The sequence below is a fragment of the Myotis yumanensis genome, unplaced genomic scaffold (assembly GCF_028538775.1).
Source record: "Myotis yumanensis isolate MYYU_CA2020_CCGP unplaced genomic scaffold, mMyoYum1.0.hap1 SCAF_11, whole genome shotgun sequence".
In the NCBI taxonomy this organism is placed as follows: domain Eukaryota; kingdom Metazoa; phylum Chordata; class Mammalia; order Chiroptera; family Vespertilionidae; genus Myotis; species Myotis yumanensis.
In genome coordinates, this window is record NW_027223762.1 from 34667152 (window position 1) to 34690433 (window position 23282).

Genomic DNA, 23282 nt, shown 5'->3' on the forward strand with positions numbered 1-23282 from the left:
TACACCATGACCAAGTAGGATTTATCCCAGGGATGCAAGGATGGTACAATATCCGCAAATCAATAAACGTAATACATCACATAAACAAACTAAGAGATAAAAACCACATAGTCATATCAATTGATGCAGAAAAAGTATTTGACAAAATCCAACACCCATTTTTGATAAAAACTCTCAGCAAGGTGGGAACAGAAGGATCATACCTCAACATAATAAAAGCCATATATGACAAACCCACAGCCAACATCATACTCAATGGGCAAAAACTAAAACCATTTCCCCTAAGAACAGGAACAAGACAGGGATGCCCACCCTCACCACTCCTGTTCGACATAGTACTGGAAATATTAGCCACTGCGATCAGACAAGAAGAAGAAATAAAAGGCATCCAAATTGGAAAAGAGGAAGTAAAACTGTCCTTATTCGCAGATGACATGATATTGTACATAAAAAACCCTAAAGACTCCATCAAAAAACTATTAGACTTAATAAATGAATTCGGCAATGTAGCAGGATACAAAATCAACGCCAAGAAATCTATGGCATTTCTATACACCAATAGTGAACTTACAAAAAGAGACACTAAAAAAGCAATCCCATTTACCATCACACCAAAAAAATTAAGATACCTAGGAATAACCCTAACTAAAGAGGTAAAAGACCTCTACTCAGGAAAACTACAGGACATTGAAAAAAAAGATAGAGGAAGACATAAACAGATGGAAGAACATACCATGTTCATGGATTGGTAGAAGCAACATCATTAAAATTTCCATACTACCCAAAGCAATCTATAAATTCAACACACTTCCCATTAAAATACCAACAGCATATTTCACAGACCTAGAACGAACTCTCCAAAAATTCATCTGGAATTAAAAAAGACCCCGAATAGCTGCAGCGATCCTGAGAAAGAAGAACAAAGTAGGTGGGATCTCAATACCAGATATCAAACTGTATTACAAAGCCACTGTTCTCAAAACTGCCTGGTACTGGCACAAGAACAGACATATAGACCAATGGAATAGAATAGAGAACCCAGAAATCGACCCAATCAATATGCTCAATTAATATTTGACAAAGGAGGCAAGAACATACAATGGAGCCAAGATAGTCTCTTCAATAAATGGTGTTGGGAAAATTGGACAGACACATGCAAAAAAATGAAACTAGACCACCAACTAACACCATACACAAAAATAAACTCAAAATGGATAAAGGACTTAAATGTAAGATGGGAAACCATAAAAATACTAGAAGAATCCAAAGGCAACAAAATCTCAGACAGATGCCGAAGCAATTTCTTCACCGATACAGCTCATAGGGCACTTGAAACTAAAGAGATAATAAACAAATGGGACTACATAAAAATAAAAAGCTTCTGCACAACAAAAGAAACCATCAACAAAACAAGAAAGCCCACTGCATGGGAGAACATATTTGCCAATGTTGTCACCGATAAGGGTTTAATCTCCAACACTTATAGGGAACTCATACAGCTTAACAAAAGGAAGATAAACAATCCAATCAAAAAATGGGCAAAGGACCTAAATAGACACTTTTCAAAAGAGGACATTCAAAAAGCCAAGAGACATATGAAAACATGCTCAAAGTCACTAATCATCTAGGAGATGCAAATCAAAACAACAATGAGGTATCATCTCACACCTGTCAGAATGGCTATCATCAACAAATCAACAAACGACAAGTGCTGGAGAGGATGCAGAGAAAAGGGAACACTCGTGCACTGCTGGTGGGAATGCAGACTCGTGCAGCCACTATGGAAGACAGTATGGAGTTTCCTCAAAAAGTTAAAAATGGAACTCCCATTTGACCCAGTGATCCCACTTCTAGGAATATATCCCAAGAAACCAGAAACATCAATCAGAAAGGATATATGCACCCATATGTTCATAGCAGCACAATTTACCATAGCGAAGATCTGGAAACAGTCTAAGTGTCCATCAGCAGATGAATGGATTAGAAAACTATGGTACATCTACACAATGGAATACTATGCTGCTGTAAAAAGGAAGGAATTTTTACCATTTGCAACAGCATGGATGGAACTGGAGAGCATTATGCTAAGTGAAACAAGCCAGTCAATGAAAAAAAATACCACATGATCTCACTCATTTATGGATAATAAGGACCATTATAAACTGATAAACAAAAATAGATACAGAGGCAGAGCAGCCTCGAACAGACTGTCAAACTACAGCCAGAAGGCTGGGGAGGGTTGGGGGGCGGGAGGGCGGGGGGTAAGAGATCAACCAAAGGACTTGTGTGCATGCATATAAGCATAACCAATGGACATAAGACACTGGGGGGTAGGGGAGGCTGGGGGATTGGGGGGGGGGGGGGGGAGGAGGGGGAGAAGGAGACATATGTAATACTCTTTGTAATACTTTAAGCAATAAATATATATACATATATATATATATATATATATATAAATATAAATATATATATTTAAAGCCTGTGATAAGAAAGCATTTTATCAGAAATATTAGATGATAAAAACATGCTAAAATAAACAATACTTTTATTTTCCTTACCCTCAGCAGGTGTCTTTAAGTGAACTAGTAACATATGTATATTAACATACCCATTTGCTAAATAATCTAAAGCCATTTTATTTTTTGGTTTATTTTTATTTTTATTTTTTTATTAAAAAAAAATTTAGTTTTATTTATTTATTTATTTGTTTGTTTTTAATTTTTATTTTTCGCTAAAAGTATTACAAAGGGTATTACATAAGTGTCCTTTTGTAAAGCCATTTTAGAATACTTCCCAGGAAGAACCTCAAACAGCTACCTAAGAGAATATTAAAAAGTTCTGAAGATTGATCACAGTGTATTTTTGATATATAATTTAGAAGAAATTCAAAGAAATGACATTAAAACAAAACTTCAATTCCCACTGTAAACATTACATGAATAAGGTTTACATTTCCACTATGTAAACAAAGTTTCTCAGAATTTATAAATCCATAAAAATATAGACAGGATCATTCTAGCTTAACAGACCACTGCACTACTGCCTCTCAATCAGCTGCCAGATTTACTTTACCCAAACATATTCCTGATGTTATTTGACTGATCAAAACTTCAAAAGCCGCTTTTTAAAATTACAAAAGGTTTTTGTTTTATTGTACATATAAAAACAATTTCCTGTGACCACAATAGATGGCCACCTAGCTTCCCAAAGTTACCTCCTATACTTCCTCAAATTCAAGCCAAACTGAACTAACCACTCAATTTCCTGAAGATACCCAGTAATTTTTTATGAATTCTTTTTTACTCGTGTTATTTTCTATGATTAAATGTTTCCTTTATATGTCTATGTAAGAAAACTTTATCCTGTATTACAAAAGCTGTATCTTCTTCAAAGCCTTTCCTAATCTTCTCGATATCTGATCTTAAATATCCCTGATAATATCCCTTTAGTTGCTTATTATTTTAACATGAGTTACAAGTATCATAAGCAGCCTTTATTTGTGAGGATACATACAAATTTTGCATGAGGCAGGCTTCTCCATAATAACCTGCTGAACAAGTGAACCATTAAATTGTCAGTTCTTAAGAATCAGGGTTAAGTCTTAAGCATGCATTTATTCAACATATATGTGCTAGATACTATGCAAGGTAGTAGAGATAAAAATGGAGTTTATATTTTTAAAGGGGAACGAGAATAAGGGAGGAAGAAAGGAGAAAAGGAAAGAGAAGCAGTAACAATATTGATGATAGTGGTGATGGTGGTAACAGAGACCATACCTGGACTGCAAAACCTAAAATTATAAGGCTGTTTGCAGAAAACGTTTACTGACTTCTGAACTAAAGTAACATTCTAAATGAAATTTTAAAAAATTCTTAAATAAAAAAGCAAAATCATTAAAGTAGAAAAGGAACTTTAAATATATTGGAGATACAGATTATTCTTAAAATTACACCCAAACTAACCGCCTTAAACTGCCACTGGTTGTTATCTAAATTGACATTTCAAATTTAACATGTCCAAAACAAAACTCCTGATTTTGATACACCCACTCTCTCCCCATCCTGTGGAGTCTGAGTTTTCTTCTTCTTCGTAAATGGCATTATAATTCACTTAGATTCTAAGACTTAAAACTGAGGAGTCACTTTTGATTAACTTCTCTTCCACCTCACAATCTTATCTAAATTTAAGTTTTGTGAGCCCTACCTTCTAAAATATTCCAAATCCAACCACTTTTCACCAGAAACACTGCAAAACTTTCTAACTGGACCCCTGATCCAAACACACTTGCCTTTCCTAGTTTTCCACCTAGATCTCCACACGTAGAGTATAGTGAAGCTCTTAAAATGTGAATGCAGATCACATCTCTCCTGTACGTGTTTCTACAGGTTTCCCATTTCACCAAAAAGTTATGAAAAACTATAGTTTTGACTACATAAACATTAAAACTTTCTCAACAAACAACTACTAATAAACAATAAAACAACTATTATTTAACGTTGTTCTGGAAGTTCCAGACAAAATTAGACAAGTAAAAGGAAGGAAAGCCACAGATAATAGTGCAGTGAAGACCAGAGGTGGGGCAGGAACCAGGTGGAGGGGGGCAAAAGGTATGGACACCTGTAATACCCTTAACAATAAAATAAATTTTAAAAACTGGGAAGAGTCCTAATCGGTTTGGCTCAGTGGTAGAGCGTCAGCCTGCAAACCGAAGGGTCCCAGGTTTGATTCAAATCAAGGGCATATACCTTGGTTGCAGGCATATCCCCAGGAAGGGGTGTGCAGGAGGCAGCTGATCGATGTTTCTCTCTCATCAATGTTTCTAACTCTCTATCCCTCTCCCTTCCTCTCTGTAAAAAATCAATAAAATATTAAAAAAAACAAACTGGGAAGATATAAAACTTAAAAATCAATTACTTGCAGATGATAAATTAAAAACAAATGGAAACTCAATGACAATACTGAAGATTAAAGTGAAGACAGCTGAAAAAAGTCTATAAACAAGTGAATTTAAGATGGCCTACAACAAATTCATACACAATAAATGCTGTACATAAACAACCAGTTAGGAAACATAATTGTAGAAAAGATTCCATTTATGATGCCAATTATGAAAATAAAATTCCTAGAAATAATCTTAAGAAATGCTTAAAATTCACAATATTCAAATGAAAACCTCAAAGTGAAAAACACAAAAAGATTGGTCTTTTATAACTAAGGAGACAGATCCTGTTCTTGTACAGGTAAATTCAGTACAATGTCAATTTTTCTATATCAACCATAAATTTAATACAACCCAAATTTTAAAAAGTAACAATTTAAATTTTTGAAAGAATGAGACAAATTGATTCTAAAGTTCACGTGAAAAATAAATAGCCAGGAAAATTCTGAGGAGTAATAAGATGGGCCATCTCTACAAGATACTAATTATACAACTATGTAATAAGGATATAAAGTTGATGAATGAATGGATGGGTAACGTGAAACAGGAAGTCCAGAAATAAACACAAATACATACACCAGTTTAGGATGATTCTAAAACGGAATTTCTAATCAGTGATTTAAAAAAAAGCCAGCCTTGCTCAAGCCAGTTTGGCTCAGTGGATAGAGTGTCAGCCTGTGAACCAAAGGGTCCTGGGCTCGATTCCGGTCAAGGGCATGTACCTTGGTCGCAGGGTCCTCCCCAGCCTAGGCCCTGGTCACGGCTTGTGCAGGAGGCAACCAATCGATGTTGTTTCTCTCACATTGATGTTTCTCTCTGTCTTCCTCTCTCTCTTCCACTCTCCCTAAAAAAATCAATGGAAAAATATCCTCGAGTGAGGATTAAGAAAAACAAAACAAAACCTAGCCAGTTATTAGAACTGGGTAGCTATATCAAAAAGAAATTAACTCCCCATTTCATTCCTTTCACCTTAATAAATCACTTAGAGTACAAAATTAGAAGTAAAAACTAAAATATTGAAAGTGTAAGAAAACTATGAGTTTTTAAAGTATAATACAAAATCCAAAAGCTATAAAAGATTAGTAAATCTAATTAAATGAAAGTGAAATCTGCTTAGGAAAACAAGCAAAACAAAAGCACAAAGTCAAAAGACAAACAGGGCATGATCGGCGTGAGGGCCAAAAGGGGGTTAAGGACACATATGTAATACCTTAACCAATAAAGAAAATAAAAAACAAACAAAAAAGACAAACAGATAAAGTACTTGCAATTCACATTACAAAGGAATTTCTTTTATGTAAAAAATTCTACAAATTAGTAAAAAAAACCCACCTATATAATAAAAAAATAATATGCAAATAGACCAAACAGCAGGACAACCAATCAAAGCATAATACGCTAATGATATGCTAAGGCTGCTCAACTGCTTGCTATGACATGCACTGACAATCAGGGAACAGACAGTCGACCAATCGACCAGTCACTATGATATGCACTAACCAAAAGGGGGCAGATGCTCCGACCAGTAGGTTAGCTTGCTGCTGGGGTCTGGCTGATCGGGACTGAGCAAGATGGGCTGGATGTGCCCTGGAGCCCTCCTGCAGTCCCTCCCCGGCCCAATCGTGCACCGGTGGAGTCCCTCAGCCTGGACTGCACCCTCTCGCAATCTGGGACCCCTCGGGATGTTGGAGAGCCGGTTTCAGCCCGATCCTGCAGGCCACTCCCCTTGGGAGGGCATCAGATGCAGGGCTCATGGCTGGTGAGCACTGCTGCAGCAGCACGAACTTGTCCTGATCGGGACTGATTGGGCACGAGCCCACGGCAGGCACAGTGGGGCCAGGATGTGCGGGAGCGGCAGGTAGCATTGGACTGTGGGTTTCAGCCCGATCCCTGCAGGCCACCCAGAGGGACCCCACCTGTGCACGAATATGTGCACCCGGCCTCTAGTTATATACATATTAGGAAAATGAGAAAAAGATTTTAACAGATCAGAGAAAAGGTAACACAGATAAATGGCTTTCAAATACATGAAAAGAAGCTCAACCTCACTGAGAATTACAAAAATATAAAACTAAATCTTTTCACCTATCACACTGGCATAAGTTAAATATTTGACAATAAACTAGCTTGGTAAAAATGTGGGGAAAGAGGCACTTGCTCACATACATTGCAGGTGGGACCATAAATTGACCCAAACCTCTATAGATGGCAATATGGTTATATCAACCAAAATCTTAAAGATACATACACTGTGAACCAGCAATTCTAGAATTTTTTTCTACAGATTTCCTAAATGATGGATGTATAAACATCATTTGCAATAGTTTAAGACAATGTTCATCATTGGGAAGTGAATTAGATATATTACATACATCCAGAAAAAAATACTATGCAATTGTTAAAAAGAATGAATGCAATTGTTAGAAAGACTAAGATAGGTGAAAAAAAAGCAAAGTATAAAACAGTGTGTTCAAGGTCTTAACATCTGTAGATTTTATTGAATAGTGATCAAAAGCTTGGTCAAGAGTCTGAGTGACCTCAGTGAGGCAAGGTGCTTAACCTGTCAATACCTTAGTTTCATCCTCTGTCAAAATGGGGTCTAATAAAAATATCTATCTTTTATAAGGGCTCAAAAACTTTGCCTAAGAAAATTATTTGTATAAATCAATAAAAGGGGGGAAAAAAACAACTGCTCTTAAAAAATATGAATAATGAAGAGTAATAAGACCTTTAGAAGTATTTTCTGCACATATGACAGAAGAGTTGGTATTCTCAAAAGAACTTTTAGAAATACGAAGGGACAATCTACACTAATAAAAGAGAAACATGGTAATTGGCGTACGACCGCTACCCTTCCCATTGGCTAATCAGCGTATCCTTATGCAAATTAACTGTCAGCCAAGATGGCGGCCGGCAGCCAGGCAGCTGGAAGCGAACATGAGGCTTGCTTCCTCCAGGAACTGCAGACTCCAACGTTCCCGACCTCACTTGCCGGCCTCTCAACTGCAACTCTAAGCAACTATTACTATGTTGCAAATAAGAAGCTGAACAAAACTGGCTTTCAGTCAGCCCCGACCACAACATTGTATCGATGTTTTCAACAGCGAGGCCTCAGAGCTAAAGCTGGCCCAGAATAAAAAAAAAAAAAAAGAAAACAAGGAGCGGTTGAGAGCTTTTAGTCAACTGCCAGCCAGAAAACAGCCCTCAGCCCCTCAGCCAGACTGGCCAGGCACCCTAGTGGGGACCCCCACCCTGATCCAGGACACCCTTCAGGGCAAACCACCCGGCCCCTACCCATGCACCAGGCCTCTATCCTATATAGTAAAAGGGTAATATGCCTCCCGGCACCGGGATCAGCGTGACAGGGGGCAGCGCCCAAACCCGCTGATCAGCCCTGCTCTGTTCCTGTTAGGGGGGAGCTCCCCAATCCCCCAATTGCCCTGCGGCTCTGTGTGTGACAGGGGGCAGCACACCAACCCCCCACCCCCCCGTGGGCCCTGCTCTGTGTGTGACAGGGTAGAACCATAACCTCTCCATCAGCCCTGCCCCGAGTGTGACAGTGGCGGCGCCCCAACCCCCTGATCGGCCCTGTTCTGTGGGTGATAGAGGGTGGCGCCCCAACCCCCCTCCACAGGCCTTGCTCTGTGTGTGACGGGGCGGTGCCCCAGCTCCCCTATCGGCCCTGCTCTGTGAGTGACAGGGGGCAGCGCCCCAACCCCGATTGGCCCTGCTCTGTGCGTGACAGGGGGTGGCGCCGCAACCTCCCCATTGACCCTGCCTTGAGTGTGACAGGGGGCGGTGCCCCAACCCCCCAATCAGTCTACCCTGAGCGTGACTGAGGGTGGCATCACAACCTCCCGATCTGCCCTGCTCTGTGCATGACGGGGTGGCGCCCCAACTCCCCAATTGGCCCTGCTCTGAGCCTGACCAGGGGCTGCACCTAGGGATTGGGCCTGTCCTCTGCCACCCGGGAGCAGGCCTAAGGCAGCAGGTCATTATCTCCCGAGGGGTCCCAGACTGTGAGAGGGCACAGGCCGGGCTGGGGGACACCCCCCCCCCCCGCCGAGTGCACAAATTTTTGTGCACCGGGCCTCTAGTACATAAATAAAAAGACACTCATCTTCAACAATAACCAAAGAAATAAAAGAAGCCCTACCCTGTTTGGGTCAATGGATAGAGCGTGAGCCCATGGAATGCAGGATCCTGAGCTTGATTCCAGTCAAGGGAACATACCTTATTTACATGCTCCATCCCAGGCCCTGGTTGGGGTGCATGCGGGAGGTAACTAGTTGATATGTCTCACATTCATGTTTCTCTCTCTCTGCCTCTCGCTCTCCCTTCCACTCTCTCTAAAAATCAAGGAAAAATATCCTCAGGTGAGGATTAACAAAAAATAAATAAAACTAAAGCTACACTGAAACTGGTAAAGATTTAAAAGTCAGGTAACAAATATGGGGATGTTGAGAAACTAGCATTATCACATAGCAGTAATTTTCAACCTTTTTCATCTCATGGCACATAATAACTAATTATTAAAATTCTGGGGCATGTCCTAGCCGGGTTGGCTTAGTGGATAGAGCATCAGCCTGCGGACTGAAAGGTCCCAGGTTCGATTCCAGTCAAGGGCACATGGCCAAGTTGTGGGCTTGATCCCGTGGAGCATGCAGGAAGCAGCCAATCAATGATTCTCATCATTTATGTTTCCATCTCTCTCTTCCTCTCCCTTTCAGAAATCAATAAAAATATATTTCAAAAACAAAAATTCTGTGGCATACCAAAAAATATATACATATTTGCTGATCTGACAAGAAATAAGTATAATTTTGATTCATTCACACTGTATGACTATTGTTGTGTTGAAAATTGTCACTTTTTATTTGAAAATTGTCATCTAAGGGAAAAAGCTGCCCCTGACTAAATAGTCAGGTATTCCATGCTTTAAAAATTATTGTGGGGGAGAACCAAGATGACAGCATAGGTAAACACCTGTTCTTGCTGCCTCTCACAACCACAGCAAAATTATAACTAAAAGACAGAATAACTATCATCCAGAACCGAGGGAAAGCTGAGTGAGTGGAAGTACTACAACCAGAGAGGTAAAAAAGAAAGCACACTGAGACTTGTAGGAGGTACCAAGGCATGGAACGGGCTGGCACCCAGGTGCACTTTTTTAATTGGGAGGGAGATACAAGCTTCTGCTTGCTCTTAACTCCAGTTCCGGGCAAGACTGTGGGGGACCCAGACACATATGAGGAGAAACTGGACTGTCTGGCATCGGGGTAGGAACATGAGGGCGGTTTTCTTTCAGACGGAAGTGCTCGCAGCAGTCATTGTTCCTGCACTGGGACCTCTCCAGTGCAGGGCTGACTGGCAGCCATTGCTGTTTGCTCTGAGACCCCACCCCACCCAATTTACAACCCCACTCAAGATGAGCGCATCGGCTTTTGCATATGAATGGCCTGTACTTTCTCAGCCTAAAACCTGTCAAACAGGCAGCAGCTGGGTCAGGGAGCCCCAAAGCTATCAAAATAAGGCCCAAGGCCAGCAGCAGCAGCCTGCCTTGCTTCAGAGCTGAGCCTCGTCTGGGCACTTCAAAACCCAATACAAAGAGGAGGAACCTGCAGATCTCTCTGTAGCTCCTGCTGGGTGACCCCAGGCAGTGGCTGACTTTGCACCTCCTTGGAGATCCAAGAGCCAGAGTACCCAGTGGTCAGTGTGAGATCATACCAGATTACAACTCTTCACATCCATAAGTGACACACTCAAGGGGCAGACTCAGTGAGCACCAAAGCCCCACTGAAGCAAGTCCTGCCCCATAAGGGTGTCTCCTGCACAGCAGCTCTTCCATTGTAGACACAGCTGGTCCTCACAGCCAATTGCCCTGGAGATCAATACATCCCAGTGATACCAACAGCAATCAAGGCTTACCTACAACAAGACTGTACACAAAGGGGTGCACCAAGAGTGTCCACTTCAGATGATTGGGGAGGCTGAGCCACTGGGCCCTGTAAGACACTCACTACACAAGGCCACTCTATCAACTCAAGGAGTCTTAGCAGCTACCCAATACATAGAAACAAACACAGGAAAGCAGCCAAAATGCGGAGACAAAGAAACAGGTCACAAATAAAAGAAATGGAAGAACACAAAATACTGGATATAGAGTTCAAAACCACAGCTTTAAGGTTCCTCAAGTATCTTCTAGAAACCTCCGAGGAACTTAGTGAGACCTTCAAGGATCTTAGTTAGAATGCCAAAAAAATGGAAAAGGAACAGTCAGAAATTAAGCATACACTGACTGAAATAAAAAATAATATACAGAGATTCTACAGTAGACTAGAGGATTCCAAGAATCAAGTCAAAGATTCGAAATACAAGGAAGCAAAAAACACCCAACCAGAAAAGGAAAAAGAATACAAAAGTACGAATATAGTGTAAGGAGCCTCTGGGACAACTTCAAGCATACCAACATCCGAATTATGAGGGTGCCAGAAGAAGAGAGAGAGCAAGATATTGAAAACCTATTTGAAGAAATAATGACAGAAAACTTCCCCTACCTGGTGAAAGAAATAGACTTACAAGTTCAGGAAGCACAGAGAACCCCAAACAAAAGGAATCCAAAGAGGAACCACACCAAGACACATCATAATTAAAATGCCAAGGGCAAAGGACAAAGAGAGAATCTTAAAAGCAGCAAGAGAAAAACAGTTAGTTATCTACAAAGGAGTACACATATGACTGTCAGCTGATTTCTCAACAGAAACTATGCAAGCCAGAAGGGAGTGGCAAGAAATATTCAAAGTGATGAATAGCAAGAACCTACAACCAAGATTACTATCATTTAGAATTGAAGGTCAGAGAAAGAGCTTCACAGACAAGAAAAAGCTAAAGGAGTTCATCACCACCAAACCAGTATTATATGAAATGCTTAAGGGTATTCTTTAAGAAGAGGAAGGAGAAGAAAAAGGCAAAGATAAAAAATTATGAACAACAAAGTGACAATATATATCTATCTATCAACAAGTGAATCTAAAAATCAAATAAATAAAAAATCTGATGAATAGAATAAACTGGTGAATGTAATAGAATCAGGGGCATGGAAAGGGAGCGGACTGACAATTCTTGTGGGGAAGGGAGTGTGGAGAGTGCGGCAAGAGACTGGACAAAGATCTTACACCTACGGATGAGGACAGTGGGGTGGCGAGGGCCTGGGGTGGGGTGGGAACCAGGTGGAGGGGAACTATGGGGGGGGGGGGGAGGAACATCTGTAATAAACTGAACAATAAAGATTTTTAAAAAATTTTTAATAGAAAAAAATTATTGTGGTTCACTAGTGTGCTTCTGTTGCACACCAGTTGAAAACACCTATCATGTAGTATAGCTGGGAATATAAAAATGATGCAGTCTTTTGTAAAGTGATGTATTCTGATTAAAATTAATTAAATTTACTTTAAGAATTTATGACTGGCCCGGCCAGTGTAGCTCAGTGGTTGAGCGTCACCTATGAACCAGGAGGTCACGGTTCAATTCCTGGTCAGGGCACATGCCCGGGTTGTAGGCTCGATCCCCAGTAGGGGGCGTGCAGGAGGCAGCCGATCCATGATTCTCTCTCATCATCGATGTTTCTCTCTCTCTCTCTTGCTCTCTCTCTCCCTTCTTCTCTCTCTAAAATCAATAAACACTTAAAAAAAAAAGAATTTATGACTGGTTTGGTTCAATGGCTGAGCACATATTCGTGTTGCGGGCTCAATCCCCAATGTGGGGCATGCAGGAGGTGGCTGATCAATGATTCTCTCTCATCACTGACGTTTCTATCTCTCTCCATCTCCCTTCTTCTCTGAAATAAAAATATGTATTTTTTTGAAAACATGAAAATATTTCCCTCCTATGTATTTAATTTTTGAAAGAGTATTTTTTAACGTATTCGTTTTTTAAATGAAGAAAGCAGATCACAGAATGGTGTTTCTATAACATAAATTATATACTTTTGTATTTACTATATCCACAGAAAGCCATGGAATGCCATCATCAAAGCATCATGGGAAAATGAACTATATAAAGGAATCTTCTCTTTCTACTATCTAAAATTTTTTTCTTTACTTATTTTTGCTTTATAATGATGTTATCAGAAAAATTATTTCTATTTTAGAATAACAGTTATATATTGGTTTATATATAAGACTTCAACCAGGAAGATTATGAATCGATCAAATTATTCCCACTGGATATAGTGGAAAAATAATGGAAGGACCCAGAAGAAACAGCACAGGAAGGAGCTTTAAGGAATAGGGGAAGTAACACAGATTTAAGATAGGTAAGAATGTCACCCTAAGTTCATCTCAAGAATTCTTAGTCTATGCTCATGGGAACAATTTTCCAGCCTGTGTTTTCTGACACAATCAATAACCAACTCTCCAGATCATAAATAACTCACTCACTGCAAGAAATGACAAAAGTGGCAATGGAAGAGTGAATAATTCAATCTAAAGAGTAATTAGACATTTGTTGGTTTAGTCATTAAGTGTATCAAATAGATTTTATGTCAAATGGGCCTTTCAAATATAAAACCAGTAAGACAGGTACTCTATAATGACTGGTTATTAACTCCATTGTGTAAGTTACTAGTCAAAATACTCAATCCCACAAAACTATACCATTAAAGGTTTTCTCTATATATAGTCATAGAAATTAAAAATTATTGCTGCATTCTAAAAATGAGCCTAAGGTTTCTATTTCCAGGGTTCATTTTATTCACAGTTCACTTTTCCTCCCAGCAATAAAGTTCTAGTAAACTTCACGTTTGCATGTTTAAGGAAATTTTTCGTTGCAACAAAAAAAGTTTCAAACACATTTCACACAGATATTTAGATGTCTTAATACCTACCTGTCCTTCCCTTGAAAACTTAAAGGGTGGTTTGTGTTTAATAACACTTGTTGCAAGCCTGAGGAGTCCTGTAAGCCCATCATCTTCTATGTTACCATCTTGATGATCAAGGATCTCCCTGCTACAGAGAATACAAGCAAAACAAGATAGTTCACATGATTATGTCCTTTTATCTCTCCTCAACAATATAATTGTCAATTTTACATCAAATTTTACCTTCGAATACAGTCAGCCAAATGCCGTGCCAAAGCATCCAAGTCGAGAAGTGTTGTCTTAATACAAAGAGAAAATATAAAATTCAAATGTAAATTTTTATTTAGTAATTCAGAGATTATTAAAACAACATAAAAAATGTTTTCCTTGAAAGTAATAAGAATTTGGTTCTCCTAAATACATTAATATACCTATTAATTAACTTATTTACTTATATATGATGTCAAATTAATAATATTATAGTTGTAAACACATCATTGACAGTCCTTCAAAAAAGATACAATGGGCCCTGGCCGTTATGGCTCAGTTGGTTGGAGCGTTGCCCCATACACCAAAAGGTAGTGGGTTCAATTCCTGGGCAGGGCACATAGCCAGGTTTGTGGGTTCTATCCTTAGGCAAGGTGCATGAGGGAGGCAACATATCAATGTTTCAACCTCTCTCTCTCTCTAAAAAAAATACATATATATGTTTATGTATATACATATATATCAACAAAAATTAAAAAACAAAAGATACTATGGAATGTCGCTAACAAATTACGATCGTCACAGTTATTTATTGAGGAGATACTAAGGTTTCATGTTGTTTTTTATTCTTTAACAATTTTATTAAGATATAATCACATACTGTACAATTCGGCTATTAAGGTTTTTTAACACCACCTTTAAACTAGGCTTTAAAAATAAACTTACATACAGTTAAATAATATCAAAAAGCTTTAATTACCAATATAACTGAGCAACAAATTTTAAGATTATATAAACTAGAATTTAATGTTTTAAAAATACGTTATGATTTCAGAAAAAGTGTAAGAGAGACAGACACAGAAACATCGATACTGATCAATGGGCTGCCTCCTGCACCCTCCTCTGCTGGGGATAGAGCCTGCAACCCAGGCACATAACATGCCCAAGAATTGAACCAGGGACCCTCTTGGTACATTGGTTGATGCTCAAACACTAAGCCACACAGGCTGGGCTAGAATTTAATTTAAGAGGATTCTTAAAGACAATCTCTGTGAAGGAAAATGTTTGGCAGCAAGAAATATTAGATTCCTACTTTTAATAGGCAACACCAGATTTTAAAAAAAACCCAATGTTTATGTGACATCAATATTCTATATAATAAAGCAGTAATATGCAAATTGCCCATCACGTCCTCGCACAAAATGGCCGCCCCCATGTGGGCACAAGATGGCTACAAGATAGCTGGCAGGGGAGGGCAGTTAGGGGCGACCAGGCCGGCAGGGGATGGCAGTTAGGGGCAACCAGGCCGGCAGGGGAGGGCAGTTGGGGGGGACTGGGCCGGCAGGGGAGGGAAGTTGAGGGCAACCAGGCCTACAGCAGAGTGAGGGCAGTTAGGGGGGACGGGGTTGACAGGGGAGGGCAGTTGAGGAAGACCGGGCCTGCAGCGGAGGGCAGTTAGGGGCAACCGGGCCAGCAGGGGAGGGCAGTTGGGGGCAATTGAGCCGGCAGGGGAGTAGTTAGGCGTCGATCAGGCTGGCAGGGGAGTGGTTAGGGGGTGATCAGGCTGGCAGGCAGAAGCGGTTAGGGGCAATCAGGCAGGCAGGCAGGCAGGCGAGCAGTTGGGAGCCAGCAGTCCCAGATTGTGAAAGGATGTCTGACTGCCCGTTTAGACTAAACTGGCAGTTGGACATCCCCCCAGGGGTCCCAGATTGGACAGGGTGCAGGCTGGGCTGAGGGACAACCCCTCCCCCAATGCACAAATTTCGTGCACTGGGCCTCTAGTTTTATGAATAATCAAGCAAATTAAAGCATACTTAATATTAATTTTTACAATTATTTCTCAAATGAAAAGTAGAAAACTTAAGTATTCAGATTAGCCCTACCCGGTTTGGCGCAGTAGATAGAGTGTCGGCCGGTGGACTAAAGGGTCCCAGGTTAGATTCCTGACAAGGGCACGTACCTCCATTGCAGGCTCCGGCCTTGGTCAGGGGCATGTGGGAGGCAACCAATCAGTGTGTCTCTCACCACATCAGTATTTCTCTCTATCTTTCCCTCTCCCTTCCACTCTCTCTAAAAATCAACGGAAAAAAATATCCTCGGGTGAGGATTAACCAAAAATAAAAAATAAAAAGAATTCAGATGTAACAGTTTCTTAAAGAGAAGTTCAAATACTACAGGATATTTTACATGTAAAATGTATATATTGCACTTTGATCAAAATATATTAAAAAAATCAGAGAAAATGTTTCCTAAATATTTAAATGTATTTTGTTTAAGTTGTTTCTCTTTTTTTCCTGAGATCATTTAGATGCATTTTAGTTTACTAAATTTATAAGCGAAAAAAATCAAAAGACTTTAAGTGGCAAATTTGTTTTTGAAATTCACTTGTTTTAAACAATTGTTTAGATGAAAATATTTTAGTCTACTAAAAGAAAATTAGATCAGCAAACTCACAATGTTTTCTGACCTTGAAACAACTTCTATTTGAATTGCAATTTTATTTTATATTCAGAAATCCAAATCTACAGGCTAATATAGAAAGCTGTATTTAAATTTAAAGTCTGAATTTCACATTCTAAATAAAATTTTGCATCCAGAAATCTTACTCAACAGAGACAGGAAAACTAATTATATGTAGATACTAGATAAAGCCATTTTAACAAAGATAAAAGTAAAAAGAAGAAAGGAATTAGAGCAGAACAGAAAAGTGCCAATCGAGTAGAAAAATTAAACCATTTTCAACTCATTGATTAAAATGCTTTAATTAGGACCTTTAAAGTATGAACACATGTGTGCATAATTCATTTCTATTAACATGATAATGTATAATTTTCTGGACATACCTGACTAGCGTCCTTTATATGTATGTTGTCAACTAATTTGCACAACAACCAAAAATACTCTTTGCATCCAGGTTTTAACATTGGTTCTTCTTCATAATCATCTATCTATTAAAAAAATTTTAACTTTGTAAAATCATTTTTAAAAGGAAAACAACTTAAAATTACAATATATTTAAGAAACTACACTATGAAAAGAATTAAATCCTAATACAAACTAAACAGTAATAAAAACTTAACAAAAATATGAAGACAACACTCGTATTTTCTATAAAGTTAGAATAACTAAGAACATAGTGAATGAGAAAACTCAGAATAACGTTACTCTCAAATTACTTACAACCTACTTGAAAAAGATATGAATAATGTATAATGTTAAATAATGTGATATAAATTAAGAATTCAATGAAAATGTCGGAATACAAGAAACCTACAGAACATGAGTATATATAAAGCTACCCACATGCAATGGTCTATTATAATTTTGAAATCTGAAAAATAAAGAACACATCATATTTCTTACATAGTCGATGATAGGTTAATATGGTGGAGGAAAGTAAATCCTACAATACAACATATTTCTGGGATTAGTAAAATTTACTTACTAATGGGCTCAGGATTTATTATGTGGTAGATGCTTTTACAAGGCTAATATATACATTGGAAAGGGATGAAAATCGGAAATTCAGAATATCATAATAATAATAAAACTCTATGTGACTAAATTAAATGATAGCTACATTTATGATGTCTCTGTCATTCAATTTACTAACACAGGCCCCAAAATATAGTAAGAACAAATGTTATTTCCAAAACAGAATATCCATGACAGATCCCCTAAAGCTGAAATCAAAACAAACATATTCTACTCGTAGGTGTAACATGGTCACAATGCTGTCACTTTAAGAACTATGTAAGTATTATTACCTTGGTAAAAACTATAGATAGTAAACAAGGACTCAAAATTACTACAATAATATAATATGATAATAAAACTGGGCAAAAGAAACTGCAAAAATAGAAACCACTCCTGAACACAGAAAAATCTTACCCTGATAGGTTTGAGAGCTTGAGCATCAGGAAGAAATTTCAACAATGTCGAGGCAGCCAGTAGCAGAAAAGAGCGATTGATTGAGTCACCTCCATCCAGCCCTGATAGAGATAACTTATAAAGACCATTGCAAGACTCATGTCGGACTGCAGTCTAAATGAAAAAACAAGTTCCAAAGACAATCTGAGTTAGTATTAAACAGTTAATATTAGGCTTAATATGTTGGCAGAAATAACATTAGGTGACTTCTTTAGTAACATTTTAAAATGCAATGTTCTGATCACATATTCACGCATATAAATAATATATGACCAAATAAAGTACCCCTAAGTATATAGTAATATGTAAAAACATATCTGAGAAATCCTAAATATGGCCATAAAATAAAACCAAGTAAACAATAATAATAGACAAATACAAAGGGGATTGAGGGGAAAATATACATATTAATTTATGTACAAGATTAAGTAACATGATAAAATATTTTCATAACAGCCATTTAGAAAACACTTAAACTAGAATATTTTACCAATTCTAAGGGACTTGCCCAAATGTCACAATGGTTCTTTGGGACAGAACCAGAACAAAAACACATATTCATCAACTCAGAGTACAGTTTTATAGAGTACTATCTAAAAAAGATGTGATTGTTGGGGCTAAGTGATAGTAAGAGTGTGTTTCTACTATTTCATGTAGGAATATGGTGTGAGTAATATAAAAAATATAGTTAGTGAAAATTATATTGTCCTCCTCAGTGTCAATAATGGAATCAAAGAAAATATCTTTATTTTTAGTTTCACTTGCATCTAAGATACACTCTAATTAAATAGAAAAAAACCCGCAAATAAAAACTTCTCTAAAACGTAAATGACCACAATAAATGCTAAATGACCACAATAAACGCTCACCTCTCCCTGCCCCAGAAAAGAGCAATTTTTTTTAAAAAAAGCAAAATAATCTATAAAGAAGTATTTCAGAAAAAGACAAATATGAATGCTATAGAATATGTAACATTCACACTTAAGTATAGTTAGTTCCAAAATATTCTAGATCTTCCAGATAATGTGATATATTTGTGGGATCATGTCCATTTGTTTCCATTAGTTTTTTTATTATCAACTAGAGGCCCGGTCAATGAATTCGTGCGTAGGTAGGGTACCTCGGCCTGGCCAGGGATAGGGGCCATCTCGCCCAGTCCTGATTGGCCAGACCCCAGCTAGCAAGCTAACCTACCTGTTGTAGCATCTTCCCCCTTGGTGGTCAATGTGCATCATAGCAACTGGTCGAGTGGTTGACTGAATGGTTGACCGATCGGTCGGACACTTAGCATATTATGTTTTTATTATATAGGATTTTAATAATATAAAAAGTAAAGAGTAACTACTAATCTTTATTTTTATCTTACCTCAGGAATAAGGAGGGTCAATTTCTTTAGCCAATCTTGTAAATGATCACTATCAGCAAGGCTAGATTTCACTAAAGAACAGCAATGAGCCCAACTCACCAAGAGCCACATTGAATAATGTGAAACTAAAGAAAAAGTAGAAAAAAGTACAATTATAAGGGCTTGGTACTGTAAAGAAAACAATGTTTATTATTTAAAAAAATATATAAATTTATCTAGTTATCTAAATTTTTACCTCTTAAAAATTAACTTTCTTAAATCCTTACCTTCATGTCTAGACCTGTGATCAGACTGAGCTTTCAAAACTCTGCAAATAAAAATACACCACCACCAATTAAATTCAGTAATGAATTAAAAATAACTTAGTTAAAAGTATATACAACTTTCCCCATAAAAAACATTAGATTTTAGAAAGGTACTTTTATTTTTTTCTATGACTCTTATCTTTTATTTTAAAATTCACTGGTAAAATCTTATAGCAAACAAATGGATGTTCAGATTTAATAAAATTCGACTGAAACCAATATTGATTGAAATAAGTAAACCCTCAACAAATGCTCATGGTTGTTATTCAAGAGAAAGGTCACAATGGTTTAGTCTATCATGTTGTGGTGACCCCCAACCATAATATTATTTTCATTGCTACTTCATAACTGTAATTTTGCTACTGTTATGAAACGTAATGTAAATATCTGATATGCAGGATGTATTTAGGCGACCCCTGTGAAAGGGTCGTTCAACCCCCAAAGGGGTTGCGACCCACAGGTTGAGAACTGCTGCTTTAAAAGAAGAATCATACATTGACATAAAATGCCCTTCCTTTGACAAGAAAAAAAATTCTGAGAAGTACTAAATTAAATTATAGCAGGCCAGAAAGTGAGACAGAGAGACAAGAGTATTCAACCAGTTAATTAATGTCTGTGAGCCAACTAACAATAGACTGCTCACATTCCTGAATGCATGAAGGAGCTTTGAAGCAACTCCTAGAGCAGTGATGGCGAACCTATGACACGCGTATCAGAGGTGACACTCGAACTCATTTTTTTGGTTGATTTGTCTTTGTTAAATGGCATTTAAAAATATAAAATAAATATAAAAAATATAAGTCTTTGTTTTACTATGGTTGCAAATATCAAAAAATTTCTATATGTGACACGGCACCAGAGTTAAGTTAGGGTTTTTCAAAATGCTGATACGCCGAGCTCAAAAGGTTCGCCATCACTGTCCTAGAGCAACCACCAGAAACCATCACAATCTGCTTATGCATGAACTTTCAGGACTGTTCCCTGCAACCAATCAAAAGTAGTAAACATTTCTTCCTCAGGACTATGCACCTATCCTAGAACTGCCCCTGCTTTACCTTCCTCCTTTACTTAGCCAATGTAAATTCTTTGAAAACAACTTACATCTTTTTTCTATAATGTACAAAGAGCCCATCAACTCCAGAATGGGGGACATGTAGTCTACTCCATCTAGTCCTGCTGCCGTTGGTTTAGACTTCATGCCCCAGGACTTAGTCCTCTTCTGGCTAGCATTCAGCTCAACAAACCCTCTCAGAAAAGCTTTCAGCTATGAAAGGTTCTGTTTAATGCTGTTGTATTGTTAGTGCCAGTTTCTAGCATGAATAGTTAAAAGCAAATTATTAAGCCCTAACCGGTTTGGCTCAGTGGATAGAGTGCCGGCCTGCAGACTGAAGGGTCCCGGGTTCGATTCCGGTCAAGGGCATGTACCTTGGTTGTGGGCACATCCCCAGTGGGAGGTGTGCAGGAAGCAGCTGATTGTATCCATCTGGAACAAGTGTTCCAGTTTCTAACTCTCTATCCCTCTCCCTTCCTCTCTGTAAAAAAATCAATAAAATATATTTTTTTAAAAAGCAAATTATTAAAAAGTAGAGAAAGCTAATTTAATATAATTTCATCTTTATTTTCCCTAATACTTTTAGTAACTTCAATGGAAAATGTATTACTTTGCCCGGCTGGTATAGCTCACTGGTTGAGAATCGACCTATGCAACCTATGAACCAGGAGGTGGTCATGGTTCAATTCCCAGTCAGTTGAGGAAGACCGGGCCTGCAGCGGAGGGCAGTTAGGGGCAACCGGGCCAGCAGGGGAGGGCAGTTGGGGGCAATTGAGCCGGCAGGGGAGTAGTTAGGCGTCGATCAGGCTGGCAGGGGAGTGGTTAGGGGGTGATCAGGCTGGCAGGCAGAAGCGGTTAGGGGCAATCAGGCAGGCAGGCAGGCAGGCGAGCAGTTGGGAGCCAGCAGTCCCAGATTGTGAAAGGATGTCTGATTGCCCGTTTAGACTAAACTGGCAGTTGGACATCCCCCCAGGGGTCCCAGATTGGACAGGGTGCAGGCTGGGCTGAGGGACAACCCCTCCCCCAATGCACTGGGCCTCTAGTTTTATGAATAATCAAGCAAATTAAAGCATACTTAATATTAATTTTTACAATTATTTCTCAAATGAAAAGTAGAAAACTTAAGTATTCAGATTAGCCCTACCCGGTTTGGCGCAGTAGATAGAGTGTCGGCCGGTGGACTAAAGGGTCCCAGGTTAGATTCCTGACAAGGGCACGTACCTCCATTGCAGGCTCCGGCCTTGGTCAGGGGCATGTGGGAGGCAACCAATCAGTGTGTCTCTCACCACATCAGTATTTCTCTCTATCTTTCCCTCTCCCTTCCACTCTCCTTTCTCTAAAATCAATAAAAATATTTTGAAAGAAAATGTATTACTTCAGTTTCAAGAAAACTAATTAAAATTTTTATTTTAACAAGATTAAATATAGATTATTAGCCTTACAAATAAACTTTTTTTAAAATATATTTTTATTGATTTCAGAGAGAGAGGGAGAGATAGAAACATCAATGATGAGAGAGAATCATTGATCAGCTGCCTCCTGCATGCCCCCCACTGGGAATCAAGCCCACAACCCAGGCACATGTCCTTGATGGGAACCAAATCCGGGACCCTTCAGTCTGCAGGCCGACACTCCATCCACTGAGCTAAAGTGGCTTGGGCTTAAAAATAAACTTCTAAAAAATCACTAATCTCTAGTATAAACACTTTGCTATTAATTCACAGAATACCTTTCAAAGTCCCCCAAAGCAAGGCTCACCCATATTACTAATTTAAAGTAAAAGGTACTAAGAAGTAAAAACTTTATAAATCAAACTTTAATATTAAACATACTATAAACATATTGGTATGTTAACTTTACCAGAGCAGCTTACCCACCTATCTTTTAAATTTGTAGTATTAAATGATTTTTGATAATACAAGCAAAAAGTGTTTTAACTGCTTTGATGTAAATCTCCTAGCACAGTGGTCAGCAAACTGCGGCCCCTTGAGTGTGGCTCTTCCACAAAATACCACGTGCGGGCGCGCACATACAGTGTGATTGAAACTTCGTGGCCACACAAAGAGCCACATGTGGCTTACGAGCCGCAATTTGCCGACCACTGTCCTAGCACCTTATGAATGAAGGGTTAGAACCTATGAAAAGATAATGGTGCAGAAATAGAAACTGAGAAATCACAGAGATGAAGTGTGGGAATGGGGAGTGGGAAAGAGCTCACATTACAAAGATTTTAATGAATTTTTTTAAGATGGAACTACTGGCCCTGGCTGGGAAGCTCAGTTGGTTAGAGCATCATCCAATTCACCAAGATTGTGGGTTTGGTCCCTGGTCAGGGCACATACAAAAGCAACGAATGAATGCATAAATAGAACAACAAATTGATGTCTCGATGTCTCTCTCTCTCTCTAAAATAAAATGAAAATGGAACTGCTAGAATGAAAACAAGAATTGCCACATAGAGAACCAGCAGCAACACCTGGTATCAAATCTGCATATTTATTTTTCATTGCATGAGGTTAACAGAGTCAAGTGAACAAAAAGTAGACTAAAGCAGTCATTGAATTGCCTTAACTCAATGTATTGTAGTGTGTGAATACTGAGGAACAGTGTGTGTTAGAGGACAAGGA

At 38.6% G+C, this 23282-nt stretch overlaps 1 protein-coding gene across 2 annotated transcripts in view; it reads right to left on the reverse strand.

Annotated features, from left to right (window-relative positions):
• The window catches only part of USP34 (ubiquitin specific peptidase 34), a 241762-nt gene that overhangs the window by 72063 nt on the left and 146417 nt on the right, over positions 1 to 23282 (reverse strand). For both annotated transcript variants that reach the window (XM_070429294.1, XM_070429293.1), the window contains exons 36-41: positions 19566 to 19606; positions 19300 to 19424; positions 17895 to 18047; positions 16847 to 16951; positions 14040 to 14095; positions 13824 to 13944 (exon numbers count right to left, since the gene is read on the reverse strand). In XM_070429294.1, the coding sequence (XP_070285395.1) occupies positions 13824 to 13944; positions 14040 to 14095; positions 16847 to 16951; positions 17895 to 18047; positions 19300 to 19424; positions 19566 to 19606 (601 nt within the window). The remainder of the gene's footprint in view (positions 1 to 13823; positions 13945 to 14039; positions 14096 to 16846; positions 16952 to 17894; positions 18048 to 19299; positions 19425 to 19565; positions 19607 to 23282) is intronic.